Below are 19,742 nucleotides of genomic sequence, written 5' to 3' on the forward strand. Positions count from 1 at the left end.
ACGAGACGCCCCCTAAACTTTTAGTTTTTTATCTAAAAAAAATATCAGACCATAAAAAGCCCTTAATTTTCATAATAAACCTTGCCCCAAACACGATACATTTCCCATTGAAATTACATGGGATTTTGCCACTTTTTACGAATATTTTTTTTTTCTCTGGAACTTTCCCGTTTGTAGGAATAAAAAAGTCATATTCTTGTACAGAATTGAATTAAAATCAAATTAAAAAACGTTTCGTGAAATATATTTAAATTTCGCATTTTTTTTTATTTTAATTGTTTTAAATTTTTATTAGCGATCTTGAACAGCGGCAACAAACTCCTCCGTTTACATATTTTTTTGGTAAGATTTCAATCTGGCCGTCGCTCGTTTCCAATTGCTGAACGTCAAAACCTCCCCAATCCAGTCAACTGCCAAAGTTTAGGTGGTTTTGACGTTTAGCAATTGCTCTCTCACTTCCAGAGAAGTTAGAACGAACATGTTCAATTTTGAACAGTGGTCAGGGTTAATGTTTTTATTAACAATAAAGTGCGGAACACAATGACAGCGTCAGACTGCAGCAGCACGACAGTGAACTGAAAATGGCGTTGGGCATCTTACTACATGAACATTCGTAAGAAGGCAGCAACATAACAATGGCCGGCATGTACACAAGACAACACAGCTGTCCATTTTGCATGTACACAATTTCGTTGTGGCCATACCTTTCACTTTAATGAAATTTTAATATTTTGTTCAAAGTGAAATTTTTTATGCAAGAAATATCAATTGTTATTACAAATGATATAATAGAGCTATTTTATGCTTTTATTTGTAAAATAACGTCAAGTTTGTTAGAGCTGTGAATAATTTTACATTTTACATATTAGTGGCATCACAACTCTACCTCCTCTTTCTATCTTCCATTCTACTGTCAACTCTACTGTCGTTGGCAAATATAGGAGGATATTGAAGTTAGCGAGAACGACAACTGCCGGCTTGCAGTCGTGTAGTCGTGCAGCTGTCAAAATAACAGTGTCCGTAAGAACGTGTGTATTTTAATATCTGACAGATGTAGTTTGCAGTCTGTCGCGCTCTATGTGTTCAGCACTTAAACCGACTTATCTCCCTTTTACACCTTTCGTCAATTTTAGGTTTAGGACCAATTCTTTTAATTTTTTGAATACGTCGTGATGGTATTCACTATATGATAGAATACTAGCCCGCTAAATAAGGAACGTATTCCTAATGATAAAAGCAGAATGTATCAAAACAACATTAAAGAAAATGCATCAAAATAACCTTGAGATTGAATACCACAAGAACCTTTTCTTAGAACAAAGGAAATGTATCTAAGCAGAATATAAGTATATGTATGCGTAAGCAAACTTAAACAAATAATATAATATACATACTATACATCTGTATCCAAACAATCTAATTATTTATAATGAACCAAATATATACCATTTCGGTCGACCATTTTTTGCCATTTTTCCGCTAGAGACATTATTTCATCAATGTAAAACTTTTATGGTTTCTCGACCGAAAACTGCGACAAGTAATTTTCACAGACTTCTCTTGAAGCCAACTTTACTCTATTTAGAGAGTTCTGCATTGACCGAAACAAAAGGTGGTCCGATGGTGCAAGGTCAGGGATATATGATGAATGCATCAAAACTTCCCAGCCAAGCTCTCCCAGTTTCTGCCGAGTCATCAAAGATGTGTGTGGCAGGGTTTACATTAAAAAAGACAACAGCTAGTCACCCAAATATTTTAAAAAATATTCCAAAAGACCATTTGTTGGATACTAATTTCCTTATATTCGGATCTGACCCGTTTCCATATACTACAGAGTCAATATTCGCCATAACAAATAGACAAATTTTATCCTCGGTTGCAAAACTTTTCGACCCCGTGATACAAGCGAAAATTCTGATACAAGAATTATGACTAGACGGAATTGACTGGGACGAACAAGTGAAAACTCTTCGCTTAGAAAAATGGTCCCAGTTCGCTAATAATTTGAACGACATCTCGCAGATACAAATTTCACGGTGGGTAAACTATTCCCCCGAATACAAAGTGGAACTACACGGCTTCTGCGACGCCTCTGAAAAGGCATATCCACTATAAACATATGTGCGTACACAAAGCGATGTCGCAACTACAAGCCACCTACTAGCGGCAAAATTAAAAGTTGCGCCTATAAAAACGCTAAGTCTCCCACGACTTGAACTCTGTGGCGCTCTGCTACTAGCAAAACTAGCTTCAATGGTGCAGACCCACTTAAACATTGCGAAGTACAAATAATATTTATGGTCCGATTACGAGATAGTTCTAGCCTGGTTAGAAAAAGCACCACATACGTAGATAACGTATATTTCTAACTCAAATACTTGTCCTAGTAGGATCAGCCACTTGGTGCCACGTAGCCAGTGCTGACAATGCTGCTGACCTAGGTACAAGAGGATGCAAACCTTTGCATCTCGCCACCTCCACCCTCTGGTGGAATGACTCCCGATGGTTAACAGAATCTAACGATTCTTGGCCACAATCGCCCATGCGCAACATACTTGCCCCAGAAAGTCGAAAAATCGACACTTATCACGCAATACTGGATGACACTGACATATTTGAACGATTTTCATCGTTCCCCCGAGCCTTCCGGGTAGTCGCCTATATGCTCAAGTTTTTAGAGCGGCTTAAACTTAAAGTTAAAGGAGCAACTTATCTCCATTGCGATGCATTGACGCACCAAGACTTACAAAAGGCAAAGGTCGCTCTTATCCCCCATCAACCCAAACGCGCTACTTCAGCCGCGATATAGCATTACTAAGAGAATCGAAGTCTATTGATAAAAAGAGCTCACTCTTAGTTCTAAACACATTTCTAGACACGAAGGGTCTACTTCCTGCGAATCGTCGGCTTGCTAATTCAAGCCTAACGTACAATGAACATCACCATATAATCATACCAGAGAGGTGTCTATTTGCCACAAGAGGTGTAGATTTTGCTGGGCTTTTTATGATAAAGGCGTCCATGCTAAGGTCTCCTACCCACATGAAAGGGTATGTGGCTGTTTTTGTCTGTTTCATGACAGTACAGTACACCTTGAGCTGTGTCCGAATCTGACAACGGAGGCTTTTGCTCGCATCGTCGGACGACGAGGCTTTCCATAAAAAATAATGAGCGATAATGGCAAAACCTTTATCGGAGCTCAAAGAGGCACCGAAAGTCAGTTTGTGGATTTCATAAAACAAGTCTCCCCTGACATTGTCCAAAAATACGCTCTCCGAGGTATCAATTGGCAGTCCTTCATATGAGCGGTTTATGGGAATCAGCTGTAAAAAGCTTCAAATCTCATTTTAAAAAAATAGCTGGCAACCACAAACCTGAGCCAGGCGCGGAGTTGCTCTCCTTATTAAACCGTTGGGTAAGAATTAATATTCTCCATCATGACTTCAGTAGCCCACGGCCATTGCTTGAATTGTCTGGCGTCTACCCATCTAACGCGCGAATGCACCACCGGGTATCAGTGCCAGGTTTGCCTGCGTCACTATCACACGCTGCTACACCGCACTGCCCGACCCGACGTCGAGCGTCGAGCGTCATCATACCCCTCGCGGCCGTACTGCCAGTCGACGACCCCTGCGACCGCAACCGCGAAAGCAAGCCTATCCTTCGTAGGTGTCTCGCTTCTGGCTCCATCGTCATACCCCTCCGAATCGGAGGCGCCATCATGGGCCGCAAGCCCGCCGTACGACAGGCCTCGGCAACGTTGTAGCAACTCTACAACAACTACAGAGGCTACTAGGCTAAATTCTCGTCTAGGGGGGCCAGGATGTCTAATACTATGTTCGGACCGACAACGAAAACATGTGGGAAAAATTGGTTTTCGCACGAAAACTTGTGTTTTCGTCCATGTAAAATCTGTCAAACGAAAACACAGTTTTCGCTAAAAACTACTTGAAAACTTACATTCCACTCATTATAATCGGTGCCTTCTCTAGTTTAATCGATGTTTCTGGAAGACATATTTTGCCGGCCCTAAATTATCACTTGATATTTGTTTACATTCTATATATAAATACATACATTAGGGGGATTTTCTTGCTCTTGCAAAGCCTTGCACGGTGCATAAATGAAAGCATAATTTTCCTCTTGGTACAACGGCACAACAAAAAAACACAAGCAGACAATTATTTGCAATGACTGTAAAATATGTAAGACCAAAACCCATGTTTATTTTCGTGCCGTCATATATCACTAGATTCTGCAATGGGTGCTCTTTTGGCCTTGCATATTTCGGTATAGGATTTTTGCATTTTGTGTCATCGTGCAATCTTGCAAGAGCGGGAGAATGCCGCTATTGATAGTTGTCAGTGAAAACTCATCGAAAACACACATTGTCGGTCCGAACGACTTAGATTCCACAACATACAAATGTGTTCTAACAATGTTTTCAATGTCGGTCCGAACTTAGTATAAATGAGCTTCCTCCTCCGACATCCACACATACACCACACTATCACACCACATCAACTCAACCTCACAACACTGACACGCACCTTCACCGTACTCACCATCAGCGCTTACAACCCACATTCCACACTACTTATGAGAGCACCACTCATCGACACCCACGTACACCAACCAACCACATCACACCATCTGATCCCACGCACCAAAGGGAAAAAAGGAAACAACAAGGAGATCACACTTCACTTCGCTTTAGATCACAGCAGCGACCTGTACGCGTGTGCGAACATTTCAACGGAACGACATCAGCGTTTTTTTCCTTCCTCCAGATTTCTTTCATCTTCATCCAGTGTCTGAATTATAAACCCCAGATAATTATGTTTTATAAAATGAACATTAAAAATTGTACACAAACCAAGAACCGCAATATACATACTTATATATACGCGCATACACATTTAAACAAATTCGTTTTTCCATTTAAAAAAAAAAAAATTTGTGGTGACCGAGAAGTTTATTCACAAATTTCATTGGTGGCATTCTTCCCTTTATACAAAAATTTCAAAATATAGCGAATTTCTTCAGTTTTGAATATCTGTAACTTTGGTTAAATGAAGCTTAAAATCTCACCTTTCCAACACTAGATGGTATGACACAATGTGATTGGTAGCACTGGAGATATGGCGACTGCAACGACATCTATTGACAGAATATGAAAAGACTTTCTTTCCAATATACATATGTATGTGTATGGTGTAGTGAGTACTTTGAAGATACTTCCGAATATCCAAAACATTTTACGAGCTTGCATTAGAGAAATACATGGTAGGAGATCATTGCAGCTTGGCTGTCATAAATGGGTGTAATAAATTTTACTACATATTTAGAAATTTGTTTTATGGAGAATTTTGCTATCTGGAAGCTATATTAAGGTTTATACATATATCAATATTATCACTACTAAAATTCATGTTAAAATTTAGCAAATTGCTTATTTGAACGTCTACCATGTTCGCGCCAATCAGTTTACTAAATTATTATGTAATTGTTTTCGATTTTATGACTTTCAACATTTACGTATGTTTGTATAAAATATGTAATACCTGCGATAAACTATTTATTGGACTTTCCAAGTACACTTGCACATCGTTGGTCTCTTCACCTTCAATGAAGTGTCACTAATGGGAAGTGGTTTTCGGTCACTTGAGAGCCCAAAGCATTACAGCAACTTCGGCAGTGGTAGGCACCGTTGCTTACAAACCGTCAAGTTACATGCATACTCTCAAATCTGAATTGCGGGTTTACTTGAAAATTAAGTACGTGTAGTTGCTTATATTGTATATGAACACACTACATATGTATGTATGTATTACTGCGACCTTACATAATACAAATTTGGTTAAACTTGATGTTGTCCATTGAAGATGGTGTGGCCAAACGGATGGCTATTTTTATTTTGGTGAATGTACTCGTGTTAAGCGCTGCTGCGATTATTCGTAATATGTATTAAGTCTACAACTTTTTAAAGAATAAACGGAATTGAAATGCTTTTTAGTATGATTCGGTTATGGCAGACTTGTTCCTCAACTTTTGTAGTTGAGATAGAGTTTTAACATAGAATTATCCAAATAAAAATCTAAATTAGAATGTGTAAATTCTCACTCAAGCAAGTTCTTCAATTAATTTTTTCGACACTGTTATTAGGAAAATATTCTCTCAGAATTTTGATGATATATCTCAGAGATGTTTTTACATTTTCAGTTGCTGGCACTGTTGTTCATATATCCGGTACCTATGGACTTGAAAAGTTACGTTCTTATTTCGAAAATTTTTTGATGTAAGATAAGTTTTGCTCCGATATCTTCATTATTACATATTTTAAATACTGTAAAGTAAATGAATCAGATGGAATTTAGAAATGTTATATATGGAGAAAACGGCGTGTTTGTAGTCTAATTTTGACAATTTTCACAATGTAGTATACAACAAAAGTTAATCAGGTTAAAATTGGTCAGATATTTCCTGAGATATTGGGTTTAAAACTGAATGTCTTTGACATTTTACAGTTTCATCCAGTTTTCACACTTTTAGCAGTTATATGCGGATTGTGATGGGTGATCGCGTGATTTTATCCATTTTCATTATGTGAAAGTGCCAAAAAAGTTTGTCTTGTACGGAGTTGGTTGATATACCTTTACTGGCTTGTTAAAGTTATTAGAGAGCGTGGCCTAATTATGGAGTTTGGTGCTAAGGAACATGTGTACCACACTTCATTCGGATTTGTCAATTCTTGCTCAAGTTACAACTTGTTCGGACTCCATATCTATCTCGATTAATTTTAGGTAATACAAACAACTGTTACCTGAACAAAACTATAAACAACATATTGCGGGAGTATAAAAACAGATTTGTACATAATATAGTTATATTGTAATTGACTGCGCTGACCCATTTACTGACAAATAAGTGTCGAAAAAATACACTATACGAATGTCCATACATCTCATTTCAATTGGGCATTTCATGAACATCCACCACCGCCCTCTTCAAATCATCAAGAGCAACTCATTAAGATCTTTAACCAAATCTAATAAAATCGGTGAATATATATATATTTGTATTTATTTGCTATTAAAAAATTAGAGAAAAGCTGTTGAAATTGCTCTCACTTCTAAAGCTTTGCCACAGTACTATTGCAACGTGTTCATTCTCTGTGCAACGTGTGTTTTTCTTCTTTTGAGATTTCTGTTACATAGAGTCTCATCTAACTATTTTTATAACTATTTTAATGCGATGTCATCAACTCTACTATACCATATGTGTGTAAGTATATAAAAGATGATTGACACTATTTGCATTAAAAAACAAATATTAACATTTCAAAAATAATTAAATCTGTTGTGCTTTCATTAATAAAATATTTAGGCAAGTAATATAACAGACAATAAATAGCATCGGTGGTGATGGAAAATATTGAGTACCAGCAATGGACCTTCTAATTGAAACAAATAACTCCAAGCAATTCCTTAATCTGCTTCGAAAAGAAGTTAACACGAATAAAATAATAAACCATTTATACCACCTTCACACGCACACATGATTGTTGGCGGTTCGGATGGCTGTATGTTTGAATGTGTAAGTATGTATATATATGCATGAAAATAAATTGTGAGTGTCTGCTGCAAAACAATGTTTTAACGCTGCGCTGTTGGGCGACGAGTTTATAAAAAGCGCAAAGCGCATGGGAATCGCGAAACATTTACGTGTCAAACGTGAGCTTGGTAAGAGATCGTCTTGCGATATTTCATAAATAGCTTAAATGCGTGAAAAAGAAAGTGTGGCGCAAACTGAAACTGATATTAAAATTTTCAAATATGCCGAGTCTTGGTTATAAAAAAATATATATAAATGATTAACAAAACTAAAAATCCAGAAATACGTAGTGGAGTGCTTTTCAAATAATTTAAAAACCTTAAAGAATTGCTTGGATGAAAAATTTATTAGCAAAAAAATAAATTTTTAATGAAAAAAAAATATTAATAAAGAACAAATTCTTATTTGCAGTTCCAGACAACTGATATCAATAGCGATAATCTATAAAATGAAAACCCTCATTGTGTGTAGCATTCTAATGACGCTCGCATTGGCCCATCCTCAACGTGAAGGAGCAGCCTATACTAATGAAGCCATACGCCAGGCACAGCAGACTTTTCTCATACCAAAAGATGCACAAATTCAAAATGTGCAAGAAGGTATTGAACTGGGTGCATACGAGGCGATTCCCGGAAATCAGCGGATAAATCTATTCGAAATCCTCGGTGATCAAGTGCCATCTGAAGTTATTAACAACCTTCAGTCACAAGTCGATCAGATTGGTAGGAATAAGTAAACTCGAATTGTTAACTAAGTTTTAATTAAAATAATTTTTGTTTTCCCTTGTAAAATTTTTATGTTAATCTTTGGCAATTTTATTTTTGTTTACATAAAATATACAAACATACCTAAACTAAAATATCTTGGTTTCTAATTGTCAATTGTCGTACGTTTCGAAACATGCAGGAAAAGTCGATTGTGCGAAAGTGAAAGCGGTAAACTTTGTTTGACGTTGTCACTTGTCTCCAGGAAGATCGCATTACACGCCACCTAACAAGTTCGTTAGCTATGGCATTTTAACTTATTTCCTTCTTTTATCTAACAGAGTAGGTGTGTATATATGTTTATATATGAATGCATACATCATGATAAGTAAATACATGTTTCTAATTCATAAAATTACTGTCGCTTTCACTTTGTCTTTGTTGAACGTGATCATGAAGTTAATTTGGTTTGCGCACCTCAATACAAACACACGTTGCGGCAGCAACGTAATCCAAAAGAGAAGGGCAGGCATGAGGGCGAAGCAGGTGTTGTATTTTCACTTCATGTTAATTAGCCACCTCGTAAGCACTATTAATTTCTTTGCAAATGAATATTTGTATATACATACATGTTAGTACTTAGTAATAGATACAAATACGTGATTGAAAAAACTTTGCAATAATTGTTATTATCTAATAGTATATAAACTACTGTAAGGTAAATTACGTAAGATGATTTATATTTGGCTGAACTTATCTAAAAAGTACATATCTGAATGCCAGCCTCAGCATTTGCAGGGCGATTATAAGATTGATAATAGTCATATATACATACATACATATATGTATGTATATTTATATTTATTTTGTTTGTGCTTTTTTTGTATTTGTAGTAAGCTTAATTTCGTTTTACGCTAAAGCCACTAATGATTCAAGTAATTCGTCTCTTATCATATGCCTGCTTATTTGCGCATTCGTTGCCGACATAATTGATATTTTTGCCCTTCTGTGAATCTACAATCGTTTATTATACCATTACTAGGTTTTGCCATTTACTACTGTTATTGTAATATACATTCATGCATATATAGTTGAAGCTAATGCACTGCAGATGGGTAAAATAGTAAGTGTAAATAAATGTGAGCTAATTTTTATACTCTCGCAACAGAGTTGCTAAGGAGAGTATTATAGTTTTGTTCACATAACGGTTGTTTGTAAGTCCTAAAACTAAAAGAGTCAGATATAGGGTTATATATACCAAAGTGATCAGGGTAGGGTGACGAGTAGAGTTGAAATCCGGATGTCTGTCTGTCCGTCCAACTGTCCGTCCGTCCGTGTTGAGTTCGAAGATGGGCAAAATCGGCCAACTGCCACGCCCACAAAATGGCGAAAATCGAAAACATATAAAGTGTCATAACTAAGCCATAAATAAAGATATTAAAATGAAATTTGACACAAAGGATCGCATTAGGAAGCGGCATATTTGGACGTAATTTTTTTGGAAAAGTGGGCCCCCTACTAAGTTTTTTGTACATATCTCGGAAACTACTATAGCTATGTCAACCAAACTCTCTAGAGTCGTTTTCCTCAGGCATTTCCATACAAAGGTTATGTTGAAAATCACTTAAAGTGCATTAACCGACTAACAAAAAACGTCAGAAACACTAAATTTTACGGAAGAAATGGCAGAAGGAAGCTGCATCCAGGCTTTTTTTAAAAATTGAAAATGGGCGTGGCGTCGCCCACTTATGGACCAAAAACCACATCTCAGGAACTACTAGACCGATTTCAATGAAATTCGGTATATAATATTTTCTTAACACCCTGATGACATGTTTGAAATATGGGTGAAGTCGGTTCACAACCACACCTTCTTCCAATATAACGCTATTTTGAATTCCATCTGATGCCTTCTCTGCATAATATACATACTTATACATATGTACATTAGGAACCAATGATGATAGCGGAATAAAGCTTTACACAAATACGGTATGTGAAAAATATGTAAATGACGGATAATGAAATCTCGATTATCACTTTTTCATGCGAGAGTATAAAATGTTCGGTGACACCCGAACTTAGCCCTTCCTTACTTGTTTTTTTTTTTTAATTGGCGTGGCGCACCTTTGAGGGGTTTGAGGTAAACCACTAAAGATACTATAACTAAATTCGCTTAGACAAAATTTCATAAAATTCCTACCGACAGTGTGGAAATTGATATAATAAGATTATAACCCCGCGATCTCTTCATATAACGGTTTTGTTAAAAACAACTAAAAGCGCAATAAATCAATAACTAAATGCGTTAGTAACATTAAATTTTTAGTTCAAGTTGGCACAAAAGGCCTTTATAGTCCATATTTGGATTAAACCTCATATCTTGGGACCTGCTCAACCAATTTCAACCAAGTTTGGTATGTAGCATTAATTTGACATTCCGCTATTACAGTGCGAGAATGGTCAAAATCGGTTTATAATCACGCCTACTTCTCGTATTCCCTCACCAGATAACAAAACATTCAGCTATCAACTTACAAGAGTGAATATCGAAGTTGACAACACATGAATCGTACTATATTCACCATTATTGTCTAATTCACATTCGAAACTCATATCAATGTTTAATATTGCAGTTTGGTGAAATCGATAAAATTCGTTTGTAAGTACGTCACCAAAGGAAGCAACATGGCGATTATTGGTCTTGAACGATACGGTCGATACGTGAACTGCAATAAAGCGCTTTGTAGGATATTTACTTTTGCAATTCATGAACGTTTTCCGACTGTTGTACGTCTCGCAGTTAATTTGGAGAATGGCCAAAGAGTATATTTCAACCCAGTACAACCAGTGGAAACACCGCCAGCAACAAAATTAACATTGACGAGTTTTTTCTCAACTTGCATGAGTGATCCGTTTGCGAGAACATTGCTCTATTCGGAAATACTCTTATATTATACATGGAATGCATTGTCGAAGAAATAGTTGCACAGAAAGCAAGGCCAACCAGTAGATTTACATCCAGATGTGTTCTCAACTAATGCATTAGGACAAATTTACACAATCCACCCGAAAAACGACGATTGATTATAATAGGGCAATTCAGAATCTTGTGCATCTGAGCTTGCAAAATTATGCAATTGCATCGCATCGCACAAATTGGAAAATATGCCAAAAAAAGTTTTAGAGAAAAATTAACTGACGCTTGAATTGATGAAGCTGCTAAGGAAATTATGGAAATCGAAGGTAAGAAATATTTTTATGCAGAGTTTCGGTTAATAACAATTTTCTTCTAGAAATCGAAAGTGATGATGACTCAGTGGATGCAGTGTTAGATGAATTGGCTGACAATATATCTGTTGTTGTGGAATGTCGGCGAGGAGTTTATAGCACAATACCTAAGTCAGACACTTGGCGCAGTAATATTTTGATAGCACTGGACGAAGACCGATTCCGCCAAATGTTAAGAGTAGATAGAGACCAATATAATATGCTGGTTGATTTAATAAAAACGATGTCAGTTTTTAATTACTACATATATAATAATAATAATTACATATATTTATATATTTAGTACAAGAAAAACATGAAAAAGATTTATACATTAAACTATTGTATTAGTTAAGGTATCATCTTTGGATGATTGATTTTGCTACTCATTTTCGTATGCTGGGTTATGTTGGAAATCGCTTTTGACTCATCTATTTTGTTTTTCATTTTCTTATTCCTGGAATAACGTAAGAATTTTGATGCTTTGCTGTCAAACGCAGCTACCCTGCATCAACCACAAAGTAAATAGTGATGATGACGTTCACATTCCTGGAATTCCAACACATTAAATGCATAACGGTACTAATAATGTGGAAGAATACTGATGCTAGTTGACAGCGTCAGAAGGTTATGAGTAAATGCAAAATCATTGGATCGATTAATATAAAAGTGGCCATCAGCAAGAGGAGTTGAATCCTCATAAACTTAAAAGTTATATTCATCTATATTCAGTTGTATTCATCTATATTCAGTTCATCCATCTTTATAAACATTAATTAAACAATAAAATCTGTGTGAAACCACAAAAATATAATTGGCGCCCAACGTGGGGCAAATAAAAAAACCAAGGGACCATACATAGTATCCTGAGAAGTTGCTCTACTGAAAAGGACCATAGAATCCTGAAGCTGTATTACATAAAATCCTGTCTACTGTACTACCCGGAGGATCATGTAACCTTTATAAGCTGTCCAACTCAATGCAGAAAAATATCTAATATAGGATAACGAAAAACTGTAAGTGATTTTTTTAAATATGTTTAAAGTGGACTTAAGTAAAATATGAAATTATAATTGATAATTAAACTGTGAAAAAGTTTGAAAATATTTCGAAAAAACACGTGTTCATAGCTTAACACATTGTCGGAATTTTAAGTTAAAATTTTGCTACATTTTCTGTAAAAATTGGTGACAGAAAATATTTACTCTTTTTGGCCATAAATAAATTTTAAAAGTTTTCTAAAGTGCGGGATATTGAAATAAAATAAATTATCGTGTTTCTTCTATACATTTGTATGAATAACTTTTTTTCGTTCTGACGTTCCAAGTAGAAGTTTCTAAGCTTGCTTTAAGGAAAATTATCTTTGTGTTCTTTTCTCGCCGACAAAAAATTTGTGAATTATAATTTACAACGTAATAATTCGCGAAGTTCCTTTTTACCGCAAAAAGTGTTTACCCCTAAATATAATTTAGAATCATAGAATCCAAATCCTGCTCCGCCAGTGGCATTTAAACGTAGTAATAATCGATTACTCTCTGATCGTTCGCCATTTCAAAAGATACAGAAAGTTAATTTTATGCCAGAAGAAGCGTCATCTTCGTATGATTGTGAACACCAATGCATTGATGATAATTGTTATCAAAATGAAGAAGCTCACTATAATTATGATGAAGTTAATGTCGCGATTTCGGAAGGTGAAGATGAAATCAATTATTTAAACTAAAATCGCTACCATTTATTCAAGGTATTAAGGAATTAGAAAATAGTTTTAAACTAAAATCGATAAATGGTGAAAATGTCATTAATAAAAAATGCCAAATAAACATTTTAGAAAATACCTCAACGTTTTACTTGCTACCAAGCTTAAGCACGTTTGACGGTGTTATTGGGCACGATTTTTTAAAACAAATCGATGCGAAAATTGACACTGTTAGAGGGTATTTGCTTTATCGAAATGGTAAAGTTAAATTACATTTTCTTTCATGTGACACCGTAAGTCTAATAACCATAGAAGAAGACTCAGTACCAGTAAAGATCAGCCATAGTTCCGTAAGATTATAAATAACAATTTTAAAGCCTTGCTGATCCAGATAGAGCTTTGCCGTATAATACTAGAGTTCAGGCCCGTATCCGTACAACTACAGGAGATCCAATTTACACCAAAAGCTATCCATACCCGATATCAGTATTATATATCCATTTATTAGCAATGAGATAAAATCGCTTCTTAAAGATGGTATCATCCAAGAATCTTGTTCACCTTACAATTCTCCTGTGCACGTCGTTTCTAAAAAAGGCGCTAATGAAAATGGAAAGCCTAATTTACGTATGGTAATTGATTTTAGAAAAATCAATGAAAAAACTATTCCTAATCGATACCCAATCCCGGATACGATTGTTATATTAGCTAACCTATGAAGTTCAAAATGGTTTACAACTTTAGACCTCCGGATTCCATCAAATTGTAATGAGCGAACAGGACAGGCAAAAAACCGCCTTCAGTATTAATAACGGCAAATACGAATTTTGTCGGCTACCTTTAGGTCTGAGGAACGCACCCAGTATATTCCAAAGGACTATCGATGATGTGCTGCGCGAAGTTATTGGTAAATTCTGCCATGTTTATGTCGACGACATAATCATATACTCCCACAATGAAGAATCGCATTTGAAGATATCGATTATATTCTGCAAAAGCCTGCAAATGCTGGAATGCGCGTGTCCCCAGAAAAGTCAAAATTTTTCAACAACGGAAGTACAGTTTTTGGGTTTTCTTGTGTCTCAAAAAGGCATAAAAACTTGCACAGATAAGGTCCATGATATCGTCAATTATGAACCACCAAGAACGCTGCGTGCCTTACGTTCATTTCTCGGGTTGTCCGGATATCATCGACGTTTTGTGAAGGGTTATGCCTCTATCGTAAAACCTTTAACTCTGTATCTTCGCGGTGAAAACGGACAGGTTAGTACAAAAGCTTCGAAACAGATCAAAATCAATCTCAACGTCGACCCATTACGTGCATTCGAAAAAATTAAGCATATTTTAGCTTCTGAGGACGTTTTACTTCAATATCCCAACTATAACCAACCATTTGAGCTTATAACCGATGCTTCGTCGAAGGCACTGGGTGCGGTTTTGTCACGAAAAGGTCGTCCAATAACTATGTATGATTTCGCGAACACCTTCGAAGAGTGAAGAAAACTACGCTGTAAATGAACGTGAATTACTTGCTATAGTGTGGGCGTTGAAAACACTTCGCCATTACTTATATGGAATACAGGATATCAAAATTTTTACTGACCATCAACCACTAATATTTGCGATGTCAGAAAAAAACCAAAACAACGAAATGAAAAGGTGGCGCGCATTTATTGAGGAATTTTCACCTTAATTTTATTATAAGCCCGGAAGAGAAAATAAAGTAACGGATGCACTATCAAGACAGTTTCCTCACAACTTAAATGAGATCACCTCGTCCGAAACTATGCATAGTGAGATATCATCAAGTAACGTAATAAGGACAGTTAGATACTCCGTAAATCAATTTAAAAATCAGCTATTGTTATCTAAATCAGGCTCATGCAGTAGAAATATAAAGATTATTTTCCAAAAAATTATTAGACATACTATCACATACAATTCAGTTGAAAATCTCATTAAGTTTTTAAAATTTGCTATTAACCCTGACGTTACCAATGGAATATACTGTACTCTTCCCACATTATGTGAAATTCAAAACTCTATATTATCAGCTTTTCCTTCAGTTAAGTTTATTCATACTGAGCTCTTCGTCATTTTCTTAATCAATAAGGATGACCAACTGGAAACAATTACAACCGAGCATAATCGGGCCCATCGAGGGTTACATGAAAACTTTCAGCAAATTTTGTGAGAGTACTATTTTCCAAATATGAAAAAATTACTTAAAACAATAATTACAAACTGCAAAATATGTTTAGAAAATAAGTACCAACGTAAACCGCCAGATGCATTGATAGGTCAAAGCCCAATTCCTAACAAACCCGCAGAAATCCTTCACATAGATGTATTTATAATTTCCATTCATTTATTTAGTTATTTAGACAAATTAACTAAATTTGCTATCGTGAAACCTATTGCGTCCAGAACCATGATCGACATCAGATATGCACTTTTAGAAATCTTGGTGATATTCGAAAATACTAAAACTATCGTTTCCGACAATGAAAAATCCCTGAAATCAAACGCTATTACAACACTGCTTAGAGACAATTTTTCCATTAGTCAGTTTTTTATACCAACTCTCCACAGTACAAGCAATGGTGAAGAGGTTTCATTCCACACTACTTGAAATTATCCGATGTATTAAGCAGCAGCAGCAAATTGATGACATTATCGAATTAGTATTATTAGCAACGCATAAGTACAAATGCAGTATTCATTCCGCGATTAATGCTAAGCCAATTGATGCGTTTCACGAGAACTCAGAAGAAGGTTTAGTAAGTCTTAGAAAGTCTTTGGTTGCAGCTCAGGAAGATACTCTTTAAAGGTGTAACCAAAACAAAAATATGAAAACATATCATCCCGGTGAAAATGTCTTCTTAAAGCGCAACAAGAGACTTGGCAACAAATTGGATAAAGTTTTTTTTACAGAAAATTATCGAGGAAGATATCGGTACAACAGTTTTAAAAAATGGCGAAATAATACATAAGAGCAATCTTTGATAAAACATACATTATTATTTAATAAAAAGAAGACAAGAGAAACACGTGGACAAACCGAACTTAAAAAGTAAACAAAACCAACCACTTTTTTCATGTTTTGAATTTTTTTTCTCTTTCGCTTTAAAAATTGTTAATTTAATGACTTTACGTTCTAAGAAGAAAAGTGAATATTTAAATTTAAATACCCACTGTATAGCTTTATAAGATATATTGTAATTAATTTAAGATAAGTAATTGCTTCCGCAAATTGAATGTTAATGACTGCGTAAAGATTCGCCAATCGACAGGCACATACCAACATCGAAAACAGCCTAGTTCAGATAGATTTTACTTCGATCCGAGGATGTTCGATTTTAACAACGGGGGTAGTTAAGGTATCATTTTTGGATAATTGATTTTGCTACCCATTTTCGTATGCTGGGTTATGTTGGAAATCGCTTTTGACTGTTCTTTTTTGCTCTCCATTTTCTTATTCCTGGAATAACGTAAGAATTTTGACGCTTTACTCTCAAACGCAACAACCCTGCATCAACCACAATGTAAATAGTGATGACGAGTTCACATTCCTGGAATTCTAGCACATTAAATGCATAACGGTACTAATAATGTGGAAAAATACTGACGCTAGTTGTTGAATCATGACAGCGTCAGAAGCTTACGAGCAAATGCAAAATCATTGTACCGATCATTATGAAAGTGCCAATAAGCAAGAAGAGTTGAATCCTCATAAACTTAAAAGTTGTATTTATCTATCTTCAATTGTATTCATCTATCTTTACAAATATTAATTATATAAAAAATCCGAGTGAAAACACGAAAATCAAAACAGATTTCAATTGAATTTTTGTACACGAGATAATCAAATCACAAAACCATATGTTGCAAACTTTTTTAAAGAAAAAACAGGTGTATTTCACATGGCATGCTAACGGTGTTAACCAACATAAATTAGAACTTGTTAGATTTCTAGAATAATATAATATTGATGTAATGATATTGTCAACTCAACTAACAAATAAAAACATGGTGGAACAGTTGGTGGTGTTGGTTCGAAAACGGTTAAATCACCACCCATTAGAATCTCATGCTACAGCGCAGTTACAAGCTACAATTAATATCAATATTATTAAAAAAATCGCTACGGGCTTAAAGCTGACGGCTATATACTGCCTACTTCGATTGACATTAAAGACATCCAATTTAAAGACTTTTTTGGAACACTAGGCCATAGATTTCGATCAGGTACTTAAATTACGGAGGGAACACTTCTCCAGCCTGCTGAATGGCAGTGAACGCGCAACGCTGATGACGATGGAGCAGACGTTCCATTGCCCGACCATAAAGAAGTTCGAATAGCAATTAACCATCTGAATAACAACAAAGCAGCGGGGGCCGATGGATTACCATCCGAGCTATTCAAACACGGCGGCGAAGAACTAATGCGGAGCATGCATCAGCTTCTTTGCAAAATATGGTCGGACGAAAGCATGCCCAACGATTGGAATTTAAGTGTGTTCTGCCCAATCCACAAAAAGGGAGACCCCGCAATCTGCGCTAACTACCGTGGGATAAGCCTCCTTAACATCGCGTATAAGGTTCTATCGAGCGTATTGTGTGAAAGATTAAAGCCCACCGTCAACAAACTGATTGGACCTTATCGGTAGGCCTGGAAAATCGACAACCGACCAGATATTCACCATGTGCCAAATTTTGGAAAAGACCCGTGAAAGAAGAATTGACACACACCACCTCTTCGTCGATTTCAAAGCTGCTTTCGACAGAACGAAAATGAGCTGCTTTTATGTCGCGATGTCTGAATTTGGCATCCCCTCCAAACTAATGCGGCTGCGTAAACTGACGTTGAGTAACACCAAAAGCTCCGTCAGGATCGTTACGGACCTCTCCGAGCCGTTGGATACCAAACGAGGTTTCAGACAGAGCGACTCCTTATCGTGCGACTTCTTCAACCTGCTTCTGGAGAAAATAGTTCGATCTGCAGAACTAAATAGAGAAGGTACCATCTTCTATAAGAGTGTACAGCTGCTGGCGTATGCCGATGATATGGATATCATCGGCCTCAACACCCGCGCCGTTAGTTCTGCTTTCTCCGGGCTGGACAAGGAAGCACAGAAAATGGGTCTGGTAGTGAACGAGGGCAAAACGAAATATCTCCTGTCATCAAACAAACAGTCGTCGCACACGCGACTTGGCTCTCACGTCACTGTTGACAGTCATAACTTTGAAGTCGTAGATAATTTCGTCTATCTGGGAACCAGCGTAAACACCACCAACAATGTAAGCCTGGAAATCCAATGCAGGATAACTCTTGCCAACAGGTGCTACTTCGGACTGAGCAGGCAATTGAGAAGTAAGGTCCTCTCTCGACGAACAAAAACCAAACTCTATAAGTCACTCATAATTCCCGTCCTGCTATATGGCGCAGAGGCTTGGACGATGACAACAACTGATGAGTCGACGTTGCGAGTTTTCGAGAGAAAAGTTCTGCGAAAGATTTATTGTTCTTTGCCTATTGGCCACGGCGAATATCGCATTCGATGGAACGATGAGCTGTATGAGATATACGACGACATTGACATAGTTCAGCGAATTAAAAGACAGCGGCTACGCTGGCTAGGTCATGTTATCCGAATGGACGAAAACACTACATCTCTGAAATTATTCAACTCAGTATCCGCCGCGGGACCTTAGGTTGAAAGGATCAGGTGAAGTAGGACCTGGTTACGCTTGGAATATCTAATTGGCGCCACGTAGCGAAAAGAAGAAACGACTGGCGCGCTGTTGTTAACTCGGCTATAATGGCGTAAGCGGTGTCTACACCAATTAAGAAGATGAAGACGTTAGCTGTGTCACACTATTATAAATAGGCACAATAACCTTGACATAATATCTTCTGGTAAGCTAACGTATTGGCCTAGTTATCGTTACAAAAGACCAGATTTAATTGATTTTGCTGTTATCTAAAATATAGATAAGCCACATAACAAATGATACATGTACTGATTTATCTTCTGATCACTCTCCTGTACTAATTACGATATATGAGCAATCTTTATTCGTTAATCCAAAAGTGGGTCTGACATCTTATGAAAGGAATTGGCTAAAATATACAAAATACGTGAATTATAAATAACGTAGCTGTCTAAGCAACACCAAACAAAACCTGTAAGCCGCATAGTTTCAGAAAAAAAAGATAAATCGCTCCCCTTCCACTCAACTTCAGTTGAAATCAGCTGTGCGTAAATTAAAAAAAGCGCTTAAGCGTGAGGAAGAAGTGTCCAAATTCAAGCAACCAACTCCAACATGCCTATACGAGACATGGCTGGAAATTAGGCTCGAAGTGACGAGGAAATGGCTAATTGTTTTTCAAATCACCTAGAAAAAGTATTTCAACCTAATTGCCCAAAGAACAACTTTAAGCTGTCCAGCTT

General features: G+C 36.5%; 2 protein-coding genes across 2 annotated transcripts in view; one reads left to right on the forward strand and one right to left on the reverse strand.

The window, feature by feature from the left end:
• LOC120768264 overlaps positions 1-19,742 on the reverse strand; it is an 85,386-nt gene that overhangs the window by 11,930 nt on the left and 53,714 nt on the right. The gene's annotated exons all lie outside the window — the stretch shown is intronic.
• Positions 7,675-8,418, forward strand: LOC120768266. The gene is made up of 2 exons (XM_040094863.1): positions 7,675-7,742; positions 8,026-8,418. Exon 2 carries the CDS (start codon positions 8,063-8,065, stop codon positions 8,348-8,350), a length of 288 nt encoding a protein of 95 aa, XP_039950797.1. The 5' UTR covers positions 7,675-7,742; positions 8,026-8,062; the 3' UTR covers positions 8,351-8,418.

This window comes from Bactrocera tryoni, chromosome 2, assembly GCF_016617805.1.
Source record: "Bactrocera tryoni isolate S06 chromosome 2, CSIRO_BtryS06_freeze2, whole genome shotgun sequence".
In the NCBI taxonomy this organism is placed as follows: domain Eukaryota; kingdom Metazoa; phylum Arthropoda; class Insecta; order Diptera; family Tephritidae; genus Bactrocera; species Bactrocera tryoni.

Bases quoted from the DNA above. Each gene is read 5' to 3' on its own strand.
- LOC120768266 (XM_040094863.1), top strand. From the start codon at position 8,063: ATGAAAACCCTCATTGTGTGTAGCATTCTAATGACGCTCGCATTGGCC.